The sequence below is a fragment of the Acinonyx jubatus genome, chromosome A1, assembly GCF_027475565.1.
Source record: "Acinonyx jubatus isolate Ajub_Pintada_27869175 chromosome A1, VMU_Ajub_asm_v1.0, whole genome shotgun sequence".
In the NCBI taxonomy this organism is placed as follows: Eukaryota; Metazoa; Chordata; class Mammalia; order Carnivora; family Felidae; genus Acinonyx; species Acinonyx jubatus.
Genome location: NC_069380.1, coordinates 86771336 through 86790321, shown reverse-complemented (window position 1 = coordinate 86790321; position 18986 = coordinate 86771336). Strand labels below are relative to the sequence as shown.

At 56.5% G+C, this 18986-nt stretch overlaps 1 protein-coding gene across 45 annotated transcripts in view; it reads left to right on the top strand.

Moving 5' to 3' along the window:
* The window catches only part of OBSCN (obscurin, cytoskeletal calmodulin and titin-interacting RhoGEF), a 158777-nt gene that overhangs the window by 82759 nt on the left and 57032 nt on the right, over window positions 1-18986 (top strand). For 15 of the 45 annotated variants that reach the window (XM_053218742.1, XM_053218732.1, XM_053218735.1 and 12 more), the window contains 20 exons: window positions 663-935; window positions 1249-1515; window positions 2273-2539; window positions 2627-2890; window positions 3208-3471; window positions 6217-6480; window positions 6822-7085; window positions 10007-10270; window positions 10804-11067; window positions 11398-11661; window positions 12228-12491; window positions 12830-13093; window positions 13633-13896; window positions 14435-14698; window positions 15035-15298; window positions 15839-16102; window positions 16439-16702; window positions 17019-17297; window positions 17934-18200; window positions 18305-18577. In XM_053218742.1, coding sequence (XP_053074717.1) covers window positions 663-935; window positions 1249-1515; window positions 2273-2539; window positions 2627-2890; window positions 3208-3471; window positions 6217-6480; window positions 6822-7085; window positions 10007-10270; window positions 10804-11067; window positions 11398-11661; window positions 12228-12491; window positions 12830-13093; window positions 13633-13896; window positions 14435-14698; window positions 15035-15298; window positions 15839-16102; window positions 16439-16702; window positions 17019-17297; window positions 17934-18200; window positions 18305-18577 — 5322 coding nt within the window. The remainder of the gene's footprint in view (window positions 1-662; window positions 936-1248; window positions 1516-2272; window positions 2540-2626; window positions 2891-3207; window positions 3472-6216; window positions 6481-6821; window positions 7086-10006; window positions 10271-10803; window positions 11068-11397; window positions 11662-12227; window positions 12492-12829; window positions 13094-13632; window positions 13897-14434; window positions 14699-15034; window positions 15299-15838; window positions 16103-16438; window positions 16703-17018; window positions 17298-17933; window positions 18201-18304; window positions 18578-18986) is intronic. The other 30 variants (XM_053218661.1, XM_053218787.1, XM_053218814.1 and 27 more) reach the window with 28 other exon arrangements.

Here is an 18986-nt window from a genome sequence, read left to right as displayed (position 1 = left end):
TCTGAGCCTTCCCCACACCTAGGTCAGCTGCAGAAGTGGGTTTTTTCACGTTGCCAATCTTCCAAAGCATTTAAGTTTTCACATGGCCACAACTGTTTTCACACTCCTACTTCTTTTTTTAAAAATATTTTTTAATGTTTATTCATTTTTGAGAGAGAGCGAGCGAGCATGAATGGGGTAGGGGCAGAGAGAGAGGGAGACACAGAATCCGAAACAGGCTACAGGCTCTGAGCTGTCAGCACAGACATGGGGTTTGAACCCAGGAGCTGTGAGATCATGTCCTGAGTCAAGGTTGGATGCTTAACTGACTGAGTCACCCAGGGGCCCTCCTATTTCTTCTTTTAATCCATGATTTAATTGCATTCTGTGACCTTGGGGATGGACGTAAGCAGGTGTGGAGAAGAGTTTGGGGAGAGGAGGGCTCGCTCTGACCCACCCCATGTGCTCTGAGAAGGACCCCAGAAGTGGGCTTGGGGTTCATCAGTGGAGCCAAAACTCGCATGTGTGGACAGTTGAGCTCTGATACATTTGCTGTGCTCTGGGTTTCATCATTCTGAGCCTTACTCAGTCCGGCTGTGAGCCCACCCCCAGTCTTGGGGAGTGCCCCTTTCCCTTGGCAGCTGGCTGCAAGGGACCGTGACTTGCCGGTCTGTGCCTCGCAGGCCGGAAAGTGCTCATCACAGAGGATCTGGAGGACATGGAGGTGCGTGAGGGCTCTTCGGCCACCTTCTCTTGTCGCATCTCCCCTGCCAACTATGAGCCTGTCCACTGGTTCCTGGACAAGACGCCCCTGCACCCGAATGAGCTCAACGAGATTGAGGTTCAGCCAGGTGGCTACCACGTGCTCACCCTGCGGCAGCTGGCGCTCAAGGACTCAGGCACCATCCACTTTGAGGCAGGGGACCAGCGGACCTCAGCTGCCCTTCGGGTCACAGGTGGGCTGTGTGCCCAGTGCCGGCATGGGGCCTGGTCCATAAGGCTGAGGGTGCAGCCTTGTAGAAGGCAGATCTTGGCCATGTGCAGAGCATGGTCCTGGGGCTCACAGACAAGGTACCCGGCCCACAGATCTCGGGGAGGTGGGGCTCTTTGAAGGTGATTGTGGCATGTGGTATGCAGAGCTGATCCCTCAGTCTCCAAAGTGTGGGCTGGGCCATGCCAGGCCTGCTCTGTATCCCCGGCAGCCCGTTTGTGACCCCAGCCTCATGGGGCAGGGGCCCACACCTCCTGAGCTTTCCTCTGCACCTCCAGAAAAGCCAAGTGTCTTCTCCCGGGAGCTCACGGATGCCACGGTCACAGAGGGGGAGGATCTGACCTTGGTCTGTGAGACTACCGCCCCGGACAGCCCCGTGTGCTGGACCAAGGATGGAAAGACCCTGCGGCCATCAGCCCGGTGCCAGCTGAGCCAGGAGGGCCACCGGGCCCAGCTGGTCATCAAGGGTACCACTGTGCAGGACGGTGGGCGCTACAAGTGTGAGGCCGGGGGCTCCTGGAGCAGCTCCATTGTCAGGGTCCACGGTGAGTTCCTGGGCTCATGTCCTACTCTCTGTGTGGGGGAGCCTGTGGCCCCCCTTGTGCATGTCCAGGTGTCTGCTGCTTTGGTAGAGTTGACCATCTTCCACCTGTGTCTCCTGACCAGCAGCGTCTGACTTGCTTCATTCCTATGTCTTGTTTTCTGACATCTCTGTGTCCCCTCCTCCTGGCTTGGTTCATCTCCAAGTGTCTCAGCATAGACCACATGACAAATACCATGGATCCACAGACCAGTTAAACCATGGACATTTACTGTGTCCCAGTCCTGGAGGGGGAAGTCTGAGATCCAGGTGTGGGCAGGGCTGTTTCCCCACTGAGGCCTCTCTCCTTGGTTTGCACACACCGCCCCCTGCCTATGTTCTGGCTTTGTTCTCCGTCTGTGTCCTCAGCTCCTATGTGATCGCTCAGATACGTGGGATTCGGCCCATCCCAATGACCTCAGGTTACCAAAATCACCTCTGTAAAGACTCCATCTCCAAACACAGTCACATCCTGAGGTTCTGGGGGTTGGGGCTCCAGCATATGAATTAGGGTGGGGGACACAGTTCTCTTCCCAACCGTTTGCCCCCCCCCCCAGAGGACAGAGTTTTGGAGTTCGCTGCCCATAACCCCCAGTGTAGAAAGGGTGAGGTGGGCCTGCCTGAGCCCTTTGGCTGCTGTGTCCTCAGCTGTCCCCAACCCCAGCAGCCCTCAGCTGGGGTGCAGGATGGAGGGGTCAAGCCAAGCCCGTGCCTGCTTGCAGCACGGCCGGTGCGGTTCCGTGAGGGGCTGAAGGACCTGGAGGTGCCGGAGGGTGGAGCTGCCACACTGCGCTGTGTGCTGTCATCCATGGCCGCGCCTGTGGAGTGGCGCCGTGGAGATGAGGTTCTGCGGCCCGGAGGCAAGTACAGCCTGCGTCAGGAGGGCGCAGTGCTGGAGCTGGTGGTCCGGGACCTGCGGCCCCAGGACACCGGGCAGTACTCCTGCCACTTCGGGGACCAGATGACCTTGGCCATGCTCACAGTGAAGGGTAAGCATGCGTGCCTGCCTTGCCCACATGCTCCTTTCATTCCTGTGGGAGGTCAAAGGTGACATTCCCTGTTGGGCCCTGTTGTAGCCCTGCCTGCTGAGTTCATAGGGAGACTGAGAAGCAAGGAGGCCTCAGAAGGGGCCACAGCCACGCTGCGCTGTGAGCTGAGCAAGGAGGCTCCCGTGGAGTGGAGGAAGGGGTCTGAGACCCTCAGAGCCGGGGACAGAGTCAGCCTGAGGCAGGACGGGACCATGTGTGAGCTGGAGATCCGTGGCCTGGCCATGGCAGATGCTGGGGAGTACTCGTGTGTGTGTGGGCAGGAGAGGACTTCAGCCATGATGACTGTCAGGGGTAAAGACCACGTGTGGCCAAGCAGTCGTGATTTGGTGTCCAGCTGACTTTGTGATGTCCATCTGCTCTCATTCCATGCTCATGTTCTTTCTCTCCCACATTCTCTGGTGTCACCCTCCACCCGTTACTCTGTGGAATCTCTCCCCTTCCTGGGCTGTTGTGTGAACTGTGAGAAGCCAGTATCCCAGCCACTTACCACTCCTTGGTCACTGCTGGTCCTGTTGTTCAGTAGAAGTCTGTCTTGTCATCTGTCCCGTCATGTACCACCACCCCCCAAAATCTCCAGAGAATCTGATCTTCTATGTCTGACTTCCCAGCTCTGCCTGCTGAGTTCATAGGGAGACTGAGAAGCAAGGATGCCACGGAAGGGGCCACAGCCACTCTGCACTGTGAGCTGAGCAAGGAGGCCCCTGTGGAGTGGAGGAAAGGGTCTGAGACCCTCAGAGCTGGGGGCAGAGTCAGCCTGAGACAGGATGGGACCATGTGTGAGCTGGAGATCTGTGACCTGGCTGTGGTGGACGCTGGGGAATACTCATGTGTGTGCGGGCAGGAGAGGACGTCGGCCACACTGACTGTCAGGGGTGAGGATTTTGTGTGGTCATGTGGAGCAGTGTCTCCATGTCTCAAAAAGCTGTGTCATGTCCTGTTGTTCTGCCCTGGTCACCATAGGGTCCTTCTGCCTCTCTGCCTCTGTCTCCTGCATCCTGCAGCATGAGTCTCTAGCATCTGCTTGTGTGAGGCTCATCCCAAATAAACTGCAGAGAATAAGGTTCTTTCTGCCCTCAGGGGGTTACATCTCAGGGAGAAATGGGGGGCATCCTACACTACAACTGAGGATTACAGACTTCATGAGTTCTCTGGAGGGAACGTGCCACGGAGGAGCTAGGAACTAGATCGAAGCTTGGCCCTCAACGCAGCGATACTGAGAGGCTGACTGAGGAGGGGAGCCAGGAAACACATGCAGGGACATGGAAGAGATGTGGGGGTGAAGTGTGGATGTGGAGGGTGGATGGAGGCAAGGTCAAGGTGTGCAGAGTGAGGTGGGGTGAGGTGAGGTGAGTTGGGTTTGGAGGTAAGATGTGGTGAGGTAGATGTAGACTATGAGGTGAATCATGTGAGGTGGGTGTGGAAGGTGAATGAGGTGAGTTTATGTAGAAAGTGTGTGAGGTGAAGTGAGGTTAGATTGGGTGTGTAGCATGAGTTGAGGGGAGGTCTGTGTGTGTGGGGGTGAGTTGAGTTGAGGTGACATGAAGTCTGGGTATAGATGCAGAGATAAAGTGAAGTGAGGTGATAGGTGTGGAAGTGAGATTAGATGGGTGTTCAGGTAAGATGGATGGATGGGTGTGAAGGTGAAGTGTGTTGAGGTGAGGTGAATGAGAAAAATGAGGTGAGGTGAGGTGATTGTGGAGGTGAGGCAGGTGTGGAGGTGAGGCGAGGTGGGTGTGGAGGTGAGGCGAGGTGGGTGTGCAGGTGAGGTGAGATGGGTGTGGAGAGAAGTGAGGTGGGTGTGGAGGGGAGGGGAGGTGATTGTGGAGGTGGGGGGTGTGGAGGTGAATTGGGGCAGGTCTGGAGATGAGGCAAGGTAGATGAGGTGAAGTGGGTGTAGTGGTGAGATGAGGAAGGTGAGGTGAAGTGGGTGTGGAGGTGAGATGAGGTGATTGTGGAGATGAGGCAGTTGTGGAGGTGTGGCAAGGCAGGTGTGGAGGTGTGGCAAGGCAGGTGTGGAGGTTATGTGGGTGTGGAAGTAAGGTGGGTGTGAAGGTGAGGTGAGGTGATTATAGAAGTGAAGTGGTGTGGAGGTGAGGTGAGATGGATGAGGTGAGGTGATGTGAGGTAAGGTAGATCAAGAAGGTGAGGTAGGTGTGGACATGAGGTGAGGCAGGTATGGGGGTGAGGTGGGTGAGGAAGGTGAATTGAGGTGGATGAGGTCAGGTGAGGTGGATATGGAGGTGAGGTGGGTGAGTGTGGAAAGTGAGATGAGGTGGGTGAGGAAGGTGAGGTGGGTGTGGAGAGGTGAAGTGGATATGGAGGTGAGGTAAGGTGGGTGTGGAGATGAGGTGAGGTGGATGAGGTAAGGTGATGTGAGGTAAGGTGGTCAGGAAGGTGAGGTGGGTGTGGACATGAGGTGAGGCAGGTATGGAGGTGAGGTGAAGCAGGTGTGGAGGTGACAGTGGGTATGGATGGAATGTGGCGGGTGACGGAGGGGAAGGTCGTGTGTGCCATGCCCAGGAAGGCAGGGGGACATCCATGTGGAGGTGGGGTCCAGGTCTGATGCTGACAGGTGGGTAGGTCTGCTCACAGCATTGGCAGGAAGTCTTTTGGGAGTGGGACATCTCAGACATGGTGGGATTCAGGATGCAGGGCAGGACAGGAGGGCTGGTCCAGGGGTTAGGGATGACAGGCCCTGTGAGGGGCAGGTGGGAGTCCCTATGCAGTGGAGCTGCTTGCCATGGGTCATCCTGCCTGCTGTCCCCAAGGCCCTGCCTCCAAAAGGCAGCTGTGTTGCCAGGTTGATATCTGTGGCCATTTCTCATTTGCTCTCTGTGTGTGTGTCTGCTCCTCTCAGGCCTGACAACCCCTACACCAAGGTCCTGGGGCCTGAGCAGGCTCTGGGAGGAACTTGTGCAGTGGTGCGAGGGGCCCGAGACCCTTGGGAATGGGGGCTCAGAACAGGCCCTGCCATGGTGTGGCTGGTGGCTCCCTGATGGGGCCCGGGTCCTCAGGGGCCCTTACGGGGGCCTGGTCACTTCCTGCAGGGAAGCAGATGAGACAAGGTAGGATGAGGCCACCCCCCACATCCTGAGGGTATCCTAGGAGCACCCGGGCCCCTATGGTGCTTGAACTGTGTGGACGAACATAGCATCTTTGCCATAGGAGCACCGGGTGACCTCATGGAGCATGGGTGCCCTCTAGTCTGGGAGCAGCTGTCAGAGGCTGCGGCCATGATGTGTTCCAAGCAGGGCAGCCTGGGGTATGCGAGGTGGATGAGGGACCTGGGACCTTGAATCTAGCATAAGGTACAGTCTAAGACAGGATTGACCATGGAAGATGCTGGCAGATGTCCCCATTGGCCACTATGTCTATCTGTTCTGTGGGCACTATGACCACTCCCATGCATGTGTCCATGTCCTGAGGTCCACTGTGGATGCCAGCTCCTCTGTCTCCCTGCTGCCCAGCCCCCACACACTGTGATCCACCCATGTGTCCATGTGTCCATTCTTTGATTTCCTATTTGCTCCAGGGTGCATTTCATTGTTGAGTGTCCACATCCTGACTTCTTAAGTTACTTGGTCTGATGCTCTCTGTGTCACCTTGTTCCTCCCCAGCCCTGCCCGCCAAGTTCACAAAGAGCCTGAGGAAGGAAGAGGCCACAGAAGGGGCCACAGCAAAGCTGCACTGTGAGTTAAGTAAGGTGGCCCCCGTGGAGTGGAAGAAGGGGTCTGAGACCCTCAGAGCTGGGGACAGAGTCAGCCTGAGGCAGGACAGGACTGTGTGTGAGCTGGAGATCCATGGCCTGGCTGTGGCAGATGCCGGGGAGTACTCGTGTGTGTGCGGGCAGGAGAAGACTTCGACCACGCTGACTGTCAGAGGTAAAGATTGAGTGTAGTCATGTGGCCCTGTGGCTTGGTGTCTGCACACTGTGACTATGTCACCATCTTCTCCCTGTCAGACTCTGTGGGCATCTGTGCCTCTCCAGCTGTGTCCTCCTGGGGACTCTAGCCTTCATCTCCCCATCCAGTATTTGTCCTGATGTTTGTGTCTGGGCTTGTGTCTGTCTTTCCTGGGCCATTTGCCTCCTATCCACCCTGTGCTCCATTCACTCATTCATGCTGTGGCCCTGGGCAGTTTGTGTGGTGCTTGTGGGTGTCTTGTCCTGGACATAGAGTCCCCGAGACAGTCTGGAGTCCTCCTGATCCTTGGCTCTCTCCAGCCCTGCCCGCCAAGTTCACAAAGAGCCTGAGGAAGGAAGAGGCCACAGAAGGGGCCACGGCCACTCTGCACTGTGAGCTGAGCAAGGAGGCCCCTGTGGAGTGGAGGAAGGGGCCCAAGACCCTCAGAGCTGGGGACAGAGTCAGCTTGAGGCAGGATGGGACCATGTGTGAGCTGGAGATCCGTGGCCTGACCATGGAGGATGCTGGGGAGTACTCGTGTGTGTGTGAGCAGGAGAGGACATCGGCCACACTGACCGTCAGAGGTAAAGACTGTGTGTGGCCACCTGAGTGACGTCCCCCTGCCTCTTGGTCTTTGCTCCCCTATGTCTCTCAATGTTGCTGTCTCTCCAGGACCACACGATAGCCATGTGGAGCATCCCACAGTCTCACACTAAGAACACACTGGTCAGTCCTGTCCAGGCCCCGGGGTGGATGGTACGGGGACCCCCAGGAAAACATGTACAGATGGGCATCACAGTCCAGGAGAATGGCCCGGGGCTCCTGGCCTGTGATCAGGCTGCGGATGGGCACGCATCCTGGGCCCAGGTGTGGGGCTGGGAGCATGTCACACACATGACGAATGTGTGAAGGAGGACTGAGGGCAGCATTGGGGTGTTCAGGGATAAGGTGGCCAGACAGGCCAGGCCCTCCTTTGTCTGGTGACAGGGTTTGATTGGCCTCTGAAGGGCTCTGTCCCACTTGGCTTGGGCTGCAGGACAAACACTGTCACGGGTCCCACACTCGTAGTGGCTGGAAGTCTGAATCCAGGTGTTGGGACCCAGGAGCATCCGTCCTTAGAGTGTACACATTGTCTCCTCCCATGTCCTCACGTGACTGTCCCTTTATTTGTGTCCTGATCCCCTCTTGTTAGGATGCCAGCATAATTAATGACCTGCCCAGTGACCTTCTTTACCCTAATTACCCCTCTGAAGGGTAATCGTATTTCCATATGTGCTCATATTCTGAGGTCTCGGGGGCACAACTCCAGGATACAATTTGCTGGTGGGACAAGTTTGTGCGTGACACTCTGCCCTCTTACATCCCTGGAAATGCATGTCCTTCCCACGTGCAGTGTATGCACACCTCGTCCCCAAGGCTCCAAAGCCTTACCTGAGTCCAGTGTCACCACAGAATCCAGAGTGTGATGGAAGCATGTGCACCAGGTTTGGGTGACACTCAAGGTGGCTTCCTCTCAGCCACGAACCTGCGAGGTCAGACTGCACACCTCCCAAACGCAGCCGCAGGACATGTACCAGATGCGCATTCCTGTTCCGAAGGGGAGAAACGGAAATGAGGGAAGAGGTCCCTGGTCCCTGGAGACACGACACTGGGCAGGAAAGACTCCTGGATTTTAAGGCTGGACAAGGAGCCTCTGGCTCAATGCTCTGTCCTCTGGGCCCACAAGTGGTGCTGTGGGCCGTGGGTAGATGTGGCCTGGCCTGTGGATCCCATGCTGTGGCAGCCCTGCAGCCTCTGAATTTCCCTTGCTTTCCTTCTTTGCCCTTCTTGACGAGTGATACGTGTCCACAGTTGGGCAGCTCCATGGGTGCATCCCATAGGACCCCTGGAAGTCTGATGGTTTCCTCCATTTCAGCCTTCGCCTCTCTGATTCAGGCGTGGCTGTAGCATTTCTGCATGCTCTCCAAAACTTCGTTGGTCTCCCATGCAGCTCTCAGGAGTGTGGCTCATCAGACCAGCCTTCCGCACACCCTGCCTGGGCGACCCTACCTCTGTTCCCGCTTCTGCCCTGCTCTTACCTGTGTTTCACCACAAGGAGTGAGAAGAAATCAGGCTGCTCCCTCAACTCTCTTCTTGGAGATCTCTCAGCTAACCAGTGCAAGTTCACTGCTCACGAGGCCCACCTTTCACAGATTCTGGGCAGAATTCATCCACCCACAGACTGGGCAGAATTCATCCAGGTTCCTTGCTACTTCCTACAGATACTACTTTTCCTGAAAGTGTCCAGTCAGCTGTTTCTCATTGCCGATTTGGGCCTCACCAGAAGTGCCGTAATGCCTATACTGACCCCTGCTCCCATGATCTACTCCAGGCAATCTAGATCTATCCGGCTGTCTGTCAAAACCCAGCCTTCACTCAACATCAGTTCCAAAGCTGGTTCTAGAACTTGAGGTCTTTGTTATGGCAGGAACCGCTCCTGCTATCAAAACAGGCATGACTGAGATATAGAGAAGTGGCCTTGACATTGGAAACGTGTAGTCTCCCAGTCCTGGAGGCTGGAGTCTGGGATCCAGTCAGGACAGGGCTGGTTCCTCCAGAGTCCTCTCATTGGCTTGCAGATGACTGCCTTCTCATGTCCTGTGTCTTCATGTAGCTGTCCCTGTGTGTGTGTGTGTGTGTGTGTGTGTGTGTGTCCCGATGTCCTCTTCTGATAGGGATCCAGTCATATAAGATCAGGGCCCACCCTAGTGACCCCCTTTTACCTTAACCACCTCTTTAAAGACTCCATCTCCAGCCCTGTTCTGAGGCCCCCTGGGGCCTTGACATGAATTTGGGGTACGGGAGTCACCCCACAACATGGTGTGACTAGGGTGGACACTGGTCACCTGTAACTTTAGGACCTCATTGTGCCTACAGTTGGAATTCAGGTGACAAGGGCCCAGGGGTGTGGTTAAAAGGCCATGGCTGCATCCATCATAGTCTTGGAAATCTGAGCAGGAGAGTGAGTGTCTGGTGGAGTCTGGACAAGAACATGTGAGGTGGAGCAGAGAGGGCCGAGTGTGGGTGGGGATAGTGTGCAATGAGCCCAGGTGTGGGCAGCAAGAGATGGATGCCCTGCTTTGGCTGGGAAACATGGGGTGAGAAGCAGCAGTGGAGCAGTGAATGTCATGACCACGAGGTGCCTCATGGGCATTCTTCCATGAAAGAGCCATAACGTCATGTGTGAGTGGGAGGAGCCTGGCTTCAAGCTCAGTGCAGGTGAGGCCAGAGCTGGGCTAGTACGAAAGGTCGGGGTATGAGGATATTGAGAAGACATGACACCTGGAAGGAGGCAGTCCCTGGGTAAAATGCCCCTCAGGGCAAGATGCCAGAGGCCATTGCAGTCGAACATGAGCTGATCTGCCTGTCCTCCTCCATACTTCTGCTTTGTTGATCTTGAGTGTTCACGTCATGCCCCAAATCCTCCAGAGGGATTGATGACTTCTATCCATCTGACCCTCCACAGCACTGCCTGCTCAGTTCATCCAAAATCTGAAGACCCAGGAAGCCATGGAAGGGGACACAGCCACACTGAACTGTGAGCTGAGCAAGGCAGCCCCTGTGCAGTGGAGGAAGGGGTCCAAGACCCTCAGAGCTGGAGACAGAGTGAGCCTGAGGCAGGATGGGACCATGTGTGAGCTGCAGATCTGTGGCCTGGCCGTGGCAGATGCTGGAGAGTACTCATGCATGTGTGGGCAGGAGAGGACGTCGGCCATGCTGACCATCAGGGGTAAAGACCACGTGTGGCCAAGCAGAGCTGTGATCTGGTGTCCAGTTGACTTCATGACATCCATCTGCACTCATTCTGTTTTCACGTTCTTTCTCTCTCACATTCTCTGGTGTCACCTGCCCTGTTACTCCATCGAATCTCTCCCCTTCTGGGCTGTTGTGTGAACCACCGGAAGACAGCATCCCAGCCACTTACCCACTCCTTGGTCATTGCTGGTCCTGTTGTCCCATGGGACTCTGTCTTGTCCTCTGTGCTATTGTGTCCTGCCCTCACCAATCCTCTGTCCTGTGTCTGACTCGCCAGCTGTGCTAGCCAGAATCATACACATTATGAGGCTTGAGGAGCAACCAAAGAGGCCATGGCCATACTGTGCACAGGACAGCCTGAGGGAAACCACAACCCATAGTGTGTGCTCAACACACTTAGTACATGGCCCATGTCCATTTATTTGTTTTTTCTGTGTTGCTTGTGTCCTGTCTCGTCCATGTGCTCAGAGACCGTGACTGTGTCTGTGTCTTTCTGACCATCCCCAGCCATGCCCGCCAAGTTCACAAAGAGCCTGAGAAAGGAAGAGGTCACGGAAGGGACCACAGCAAAGCTACACTGTGAGTTAAGCAAGGCATCCCCTGTGGAGTGGAGGAAGGGGTCTGTGACCCTCAGAGCTGGGGACAGAGTCAGCCTGAGGCAGGACGGAAACATGTGTGAGCTGGAGATCCATGGTGTGGCCATGGAGGATGCCGGGGAGTACTCGTGTGTGTGCGGGCAGGAGAGGACATTGGCCATGCTGACTGTCAGGGGTAAAGGTCATGTGTGGCCACGTGGGCCAGTGTCTTGGTGTCTGCATGTTGTCCATTATCGCCACCTTCTCCCTGTCAGACTGTGGGCATCTGTGTGTCTCCAGCTGTGTCCCCCTGGGAACTCCAAGCCTCCATCTCCTTGTCAAGTATTTGTTCTGGTGTCTGTGTCCAGGCTTGTGTTTGCCTTTCCTGGACTGTTTCCTCACCCACTCTGTGCTCCATTCACTCATTCATGTTGTGGCCCTGGGCAGTTTGTGTGGTGCTTGTGGGTGTCTCGTCCTGGACATAGAGTCCCCAAGAGAGCCTGGAGTCCTCCTTGGCTCTCCCCAGCCCTGCCCGCCAAGTTCACAAAGACCCTGAGGAAGGAAGAGGCCACCGAAGGGGCTACAGCCATTATGCACTGTGAGCTGAGTAAGGAGGTCCCCGTGGAGTGGAGGAAGGGGCCCAAGACCCTCAGAGCGGGGGACAGAGTGAGCCTGAGACAGGATGGGATGGTGTGTGAGCTGGAGATCCGTGACCTGGCCTTAGTGGACACCGGGGAGTACTCGTGTGTGTGCGGACAGGAAAGAACATCAGCCACGCTGACTGTCAGGGGTAAAAACCATTTGTGACCATGTGGACCAGTGGCTCGATATGGGCACATTGTCACCATATCACCATCTTCTGTGTAGGACTCGTGGGCATTGGTCTCTATTCAACTGTGGTTTCAGGGTCTCCTGGATCCTTATTGTTATCCAGCACATGTCCTGCTGTTGGTGTCAGTCCTTGTGCCCCTTGTTTCTGCAAGGCCATTTGCCACCTCCTGTTGGTGCATGTGTATCTCATAAGCCCCACGGCCCTCTGCAGTTGTGGGAGCCTTGTGTGGGTACCATCTTGGACACAAGTGCCCAGAGAGCCTACTGTGCTCCCTGCTTCTTGGCTGTTTCCCAGCCATGCTGGCCAGAGTCATACAAAGTATGAGGCCTGAGGAGCCACAGAAGAGGCCACAGCCACATTGTGCACAGGCTGGGCTGAGGGAAACCACAACACACAGCACATTTAGCACACTTAGCATTTGGCCCATGCCCAGTTGGATTTGTGTGTTACCTTCACTGTTCATGTCCTGTTTTGTCTAAGTGCTCAGACAGTGATCATGTCTGTGTCTTTCTGACCATCCCCAGGCCTGCCTGCCAAGTTCACAAAGAGCCTGAAGAAGGAAGAGGCCATGGAAGGGGCCACAGTAAAGCTGTGCTGTGAGTTAAGCAAGGTGGCCCCCGTGGAGTGGAGGAAGGGGTCCGAGACCCTCAGAGCTGGGGACAGAGTCAGCCTAAGGCAGGACGGAAACGTGTGTGAGCTGGAGATCCGTGGTGTGGCCATGGAGGATGCCGGGGAGTACTCGTGTGTGTGCGGGCAGGAGAGGACATCAGCTATGCTGGCTGTCAGGGGTAAAGATCATGTGTGGCCACGTGGGCCAATGTATTGGTGTTGCATATTGTTGCTATGTCACCACCATCTCCCTGTCAGACTCCGTGGACATATGTGTGTCTCCAGCTGTGTCCCCCTGGGAACTCCCAGCTTCCATCTCCTTGTCAAGTATTTGTTCTGGTGTCTGTGTCCAGGCTTGTGTTTGCCTTTCCTGGACTGTTTCCTCACCCACTCTGTGCTCCATTCATTCATTCATTTTGTGGCCCTGGGCAGTTTGTGTGGTGCTTGTGGGTGTCTCGTCCTGGACATAGAGTCCTCGAGACAGCCTGGAGTCCTCCTGATCCTTGGCTCTCCCCAGCCCTGCCCGCCAAGTTCACAAAGAGCCTGAGGAAGGAAGAGGCCATGGAAGGGGCCACGACCACGCTGCGCTGTGAGCTGAGCAAGGCGGTCCCCGTGGAGTGGAAGAAGGGGTCTGAGACCCTCAGAGCCGGGGACAGAGTGAGCCTGAGACAGGATGGGACGGTGTGTGAGCTGGAGATCCGTGACCTGGCCGTGGCAGATGCCGGGGAGTACTCGTGTGTGTGCGGGCAGGAGAGAACGTCAGCCACGATGACCGTCAGGGGTAAAGACTGTGTGTGGCCAAGCAGAGCTGTGATCTAGTGTCCAAGTGACTCGTGATGTCCATGTGCACTCATTCCATGTTCACGTTCTTTCTCTCCCACATTCTCTGATGTCACCCTCCACTGTTACTTCGTGAAATGTCTCCCCTTCCCTGGGTGGTTGTATGAACCAAGAGAAGTCAGCATCCAAGCCACTTTTGACCTCTCAGTCCCTGCTAGTTCTGTTGTCCCTGGGAGTCTGTCTTGTCCTCTGTGCTACTGTGTCCTGCCCTCAACAATTCTCCATTCTGTGTCCGACTCTCCAGCCATGCTAGCCAGAGTCATACAAAGTATGAGGCTTGATGAACCATCAAGAGGCCATGGCCACGCTGTATATAAGCCAGTCTGAGGGAAGCCACAACCCACATGTGTGCTTGGCACACCCAGCAAGCACATGGCGCATGTCTAGTTTGGTTTGTGTCTTTTCTGTGCTGTTAGTGTCTTGTCTTATCCATGTGTTCAGAGACTGTGATTGTGTCTGTGTCTTTCTGACCATCCCCAGCTGTGCCTGCCAAGTTCACAAAGAGCCTGAGGAATGAAGAGGCCACAGAAGGGGCCACAGCCATGCTGCGCTGTGAGCTGAGCAAGGCGGTCCCTGTGGAGTGGATGAAGGGCTCTGAGACCCTCAGAGCTGGGGCCAGAGTCAGCCTGAGGCAGGATGGGACAGCATGTGAGCTGGAGATCTGTGGCCTGGCTGTGGAAGATGCTGGGGAGTACTCGTGTGTGTGCGGGCAGGAAAGGACATCAGCCACTTTGACCATCCAGGGTAAAGACCGTGTGTGGCCAAGCGGAAATGTGATCTGGTGTCCAGTTTACTTTGTGATGTCCATGTGCTCTCATTCCTTGTTCACATTCTTTTTCACATTTTCCGGGGTCACCCTATACCCATTACTCCGTGGAATATCTCCCCTTCCTGGGTTGTCGTGTGAACCATGAGAAGCCAGAGTTCCAGCCACATATACTCCTTGGTCACATCTCATCCTGTTGTCCTGTGGGAGTCTGTGTTGTCCTCTGTGGTATCGTGTCCTGCCCTCAACAATGCTCCATTTTTTGTCTGACTCCCCAGCTGGGCTAGACAGAGTCATACAAAGTATGAGGCTACAGGAGCCACCAAAGAGGCCATGGCAACACTTTACATAAGCCAGTCTGAGGGAAGCCACAACCCACAAGCTACAACCCACAAGCACACCCAGCTTGTGGCCCACATCGAGTTTTGTTTGTATGGTCTCTATGCTGCTAATGTCCTGTCTCGTCTAAGTGGTCAGAGACTATGATTGTGTCTGTGTCTTTCTGACCATCCCCAGCTGTGCCCGCGAAGTTCACAAAGAGCCTGAGGAAGGAAGAGGCCACAGAAGGGGGCACAGCCAAGCTGTGCTGCAGGCTGAGCAAGGTGGCCCCTGTGGAGTGGAGAAAGGGGTCCAAGACCCTCAGAGCTGGAGACAGAGTCAGCCTGAGGCAGGATGGAAACATGTGTGAGCTGGAGATCCGTGGTGTGGCCATGGAGGATGCCGGGGAGTATTCGTGTGTGTGCGGGCAGGAGAGGACATCGGCCATGCTGACTGTCAGGGGTAAAGATCATGTGTGGCCACATGGGCCAATGTATTGGTGACTGCATGTTGTCCATTATCACCACCATCTCCCTGTCAGACTGTGGGCATCTGTCTCTCTCCAGCTGTGTCCCCCTGGGAACTCCCAGCTTCCATCTCCTTGTCAAGTATTTGTTCTGGTGTCTGTGTCCAGGCTTGTGTTTGCCTTTCCTGGACTGTTTCCTCACCCACTCTGTGCTCCATTCACTCATTCGTGCCGTGGCCCTAGGCACTTTGTGTTGTGCTTGTGGGTGTCTTGTCCTGGACATAGAGTCCCCGAGACAGCCTGGAGTCCTCCTGATCCTTGGCTCTCCCCAGCCCTGCCCGCCAAGTTCACAAAGAGCCTGAGGAAGGAAGAGGCCATGGAAGGGGCCACAGCCACGCTGCGCTGTGAGCTGAGCAAGGCGGTCCCCGTGGAGTGGAAGAAGGGGTCTGAGACCCTCAGAGCCGGGGACAGAGTGAGCCTGAGACAGGATGGGACGGTGTGTGAGCTGGAGATCCGTGACCTGGCCGTGGCAGATGCCGGGGAGTACTCGTGTGTGTGCGGGCAGGAGAGAACGTCAGCCACGGTGACCGTCAGGGGTAAAGACTGTGTGTGGCCAAGCAGAGCTGTGATCTAGTGTCCAAGTGACTTGTGATGTCCATGTGCACTCATTCCATGTTCACGTTCTTTCTCTCCCACATTCTCTGATGTCACCCTCCACTGTTACTTCGTGAAATGTCTCCCCTTCCCTGGGTGGTTGTATGAACCAAGAGAAGCCAGCATCCAAGCCACTTTTGACCTCTCAATCCCTGCTAGTTCTGTTGTCCCTGGGAGTCTGTCTTGTCCTCTGTGCTACTGTGTCCTGCCCTCAACAATTCTCCATTCTGTGTCCGACTCTCCAGCCATGCTAGCCAGAGTCATACAAAGTATGAGGCTTGATGAACCATCAAGAGGCCACGGCCACGCTGTATATAAGCCTGTCTGAGGGAAGCCACAATGCACAGTGTGTGCTTGGCACACCCAGCAAGCACATGGCGCATGTCTAGTTTGGTTTGTGTCTTTTCTGTGCTGTTAGTGTCTTGTCTTATCCATGTGTTCAGAGACTGTGATTGTGTCTGTGTCTTTCTGACCATCCCCAGCCATGCCCGCCAAGTTCACAAAGAGCCTGAGAAAGGAAGAGGCCATGGAAGGGGCCACGGCAAAGCTACACTGTGAGTTAAGCAAGGCATCCCCTGTGGAGTGGAAGAAGGGGTCCGCGACCCTCAGAGCTGGAGACAGAGTCAGCCTGAGGCAGGACGGAAACATATGTGAGCTGGAGATCCGTGGTGTGGCCATGGAGGATGCCGGGGAGTACTCGTGTGTGTGTGGGCAGGAGAGGACATCGGCCATGCTGACTGTCAGGGGTAAAGATCATGTGTGGCCACGTGGGCCAATGTATTGGTGACTGCATGTTGTCCATTATCACCACCATCTCCCTGTCAGACTGTGGGCATCTGTCTCTCTCCAGCTGTGTCCCCCTGGGAACTCCCAGCTTCCGTCTCCTTGTCAAGTATTTGTTCTGGTGTCTGTGTCCAGGCTTGTGTTTGCCTTTCCTGGACTGTTTCCTCACCCACTCTGTGCTCCATTCACTCATTCGTGTTGTGGCCCTGGGCAGTTTGTGTGGTGCTTGTGGGTGTCTCGTCCTGGACATAGAGTCCTCGAGACAGCCTGGAGTCCTCCTGATCCTTGGTTCTCCCCAGCCCTGCCCGCCAAGTTCACAAAGAGCCTGAGGAAGGAAGAGGCCACGGAAGGGGCCACAGCCACGCTGCGCTGTGAGCTGAGCAAGGCGGTCCCCGTGGAGTGGAAGAAGGGGTCTGAGACCCTCAGAGCCGGGGACAGAGTGAGCCTGAGACAGGATGGGACGGTGTGTGAGCTGGAGATCCGTGACCTGGCCGTGGCAGATGCCGGGGAGTACTCGTGTGTGTGCGGGCAGGAGAGAACGTCAGCCACGGTGACCGTCAGGGGTAAAGACTGTGTGTGGCCAGGTGGACTGCACGCATGCCTGTCCTTGTATATGTCTCTGCATCACCACTGTGTCTTGGGCTCTTACCTTCTCTGTGCCGTGTCCACTCACTTTGCCAGTCGTTTTTGTCTGCTCACTGACCCCCATCCTCGTGGCCTCACATGGTCATCCTACTGGTGGGGTAGAATCCCCATCTGGTGTCCCCCTCCCACCTTACCCCAACCTGTCCAGCTTTCCTGCCCTCATTGGGCCCAGTTGGGTGTGGGTTCTCCCCTCTTGGGCTGACTGTATCTCCCCTCTGCACCGCTTCCCTGCAGCCCCACAAGTGGTATTCAGAGAGCCACTCAGGAGCGTGCAGGCTGAGGAGGGTGCCTCGGCCACACTGCGGTGTGAGCTTTCCCAGCCCAATGCTGCTGTGGTCTGGAGCAAGGGTGGCCTGGAGCTGCAGGCTGATGGGCGCTGGGAGCCTCGGCAGCGGGGCTACACTGCGGAGCTCGTGCTGTGGGACCTGCGCAGAGAGGACGCGGGCGAGTACACTTGTGCCTGTGGACCCCAGGCCACCAGTGCTACCCTCACCGTTACAGGTGGGCCCCAAGGCAACACCTGTCCCAGGGGCAAGTCCCTTGTGCTTTGGGCTGGGCCTGTGGGATGCAGCACCTCCCTGGGAGTCCCTTGGGGGATAGGAGCTCCTGTAGACATATCAGGCCTGGCAGGAGCCTCAGCCCCCATGATTCCTACCCTGGTAGCTGAGCCCCTGAGGTTACCCCTACCCCCTGCAGCCACACCCCTGTGGTTCCCCCATGCACCCTTGTGGGAACCCTGGGTCTTGCCCTCACTTTCTCCCTAATCCCCACAGCTGTGCCCCTGTGGTCTCCCTGCACTCCACAGCTGCACTCCTGTGGTCTCTCCCTGCACTCCCTTAGCTGTACCCCCATGGTCTCCACCTGCACTCCCATAGCTGCACCCTCATGGTCCCCCTGCACCCCATAGGTGTACCCGTGGTCTCTCTGCACTCCCATAACTGCACCCTGTGTCTCTCCCTGCACTCCCATAACTGCACCCCCATGGTCTCCCCCTGCACTCCCATAACTGCACCCCTGTGGTGTCTCCCTGTGCTTCCATAGCTGCACCCCTGTGGTCTCCCTGCACTTCCATAGCTGCACCCCTGTGGTCTCCCTGCACTCCCATAGCTGCCCCTGCACCTGCCCTCACGCTGCCCTGCTTCCTTGTAGCTGCACCGGTGCGCTTTCTCCAGGAGCTGCAGGCCCAGGAGGTGGATGAAGGTGCCACTGCCCACCTGCGCTGTGAGCTGAGCCAAGAGGGTGCTAGTGTGGAGTGGCGCAAGGACTCCCTGCAGCTCTTCCCTTGTGCCAAGTACCAGATGGTGCAGGAGGGAAGGGCTGCCGAGCTGTGGGTGCACCACACTGAGCAGGAGGATGCTGGCCACTATACCTGTGACACGGGCCATGCGCAGAGCACGGCCAGCCTCTCTGTCCGAGGTGAGCTGCTCAGCGGCTCCTGCCCTCCCTGGGGTCTCACCCCCACCCTGGGAGCAGTGGGCACTGTGCTCACCAGCCCTAAGCACCCCTCCCTGGCCCCCCAGCCCCTAGGCCCACATTCCAGATGGAGCTGCAGAGCATGGAGCAGGAGGCTGGCAGTGTGGCCCAGCTACGCTGCCAGCTGAGTGAGGCAGAGCCTAGAGTCCCAGTGCAGTGGCTCAAGGAGGGTGTGGAGCTGCATGTGAGTCCCAAGTATGAGATACGGCGTGTGGGGACCATGTGCGAACTGCTGATCCATGGGCTGGAGGCCAAGGACACGGGCGAGTACGTCTGCATGGCCGGTGGTCAGAAAACCATGGCTTCTGTCATGGTCAAAGGTGAGCCATCCATGCCACACCCACTGCCCCGGGGGAACACTTGGCCTGGCACCCACTAGGGCCAAGCGCCCCTCTGGACGTGGCTCTGAGGCCTTTGCAGTTACAGGCTCTTCTCCTTTCTGCTCACTCTGGTGTGGGTGGCCCCAGCATGCAGGGGGACAGCATGTCCTAGGACTTCCTGAAGGGCTTGCCTCCCTGCTGGGGTTGGCCACAGGGTGGGGGTGGACAGAGGCAGCCCCCGACCGCACAACCCCTCTGCTTCTTCTGAGTGCCCAGACTTAAGTGTCATGGAGACAAAAGTTGTGCATGGCAAATAGAGGCAGAGTGGGAGGATGTTCAAGAAGACTTGCTGGAGGAGGGGAGTGGGAGGTGGGCCTGGTGCACTGGTGTGGCTGGTAAAGGGACCCCA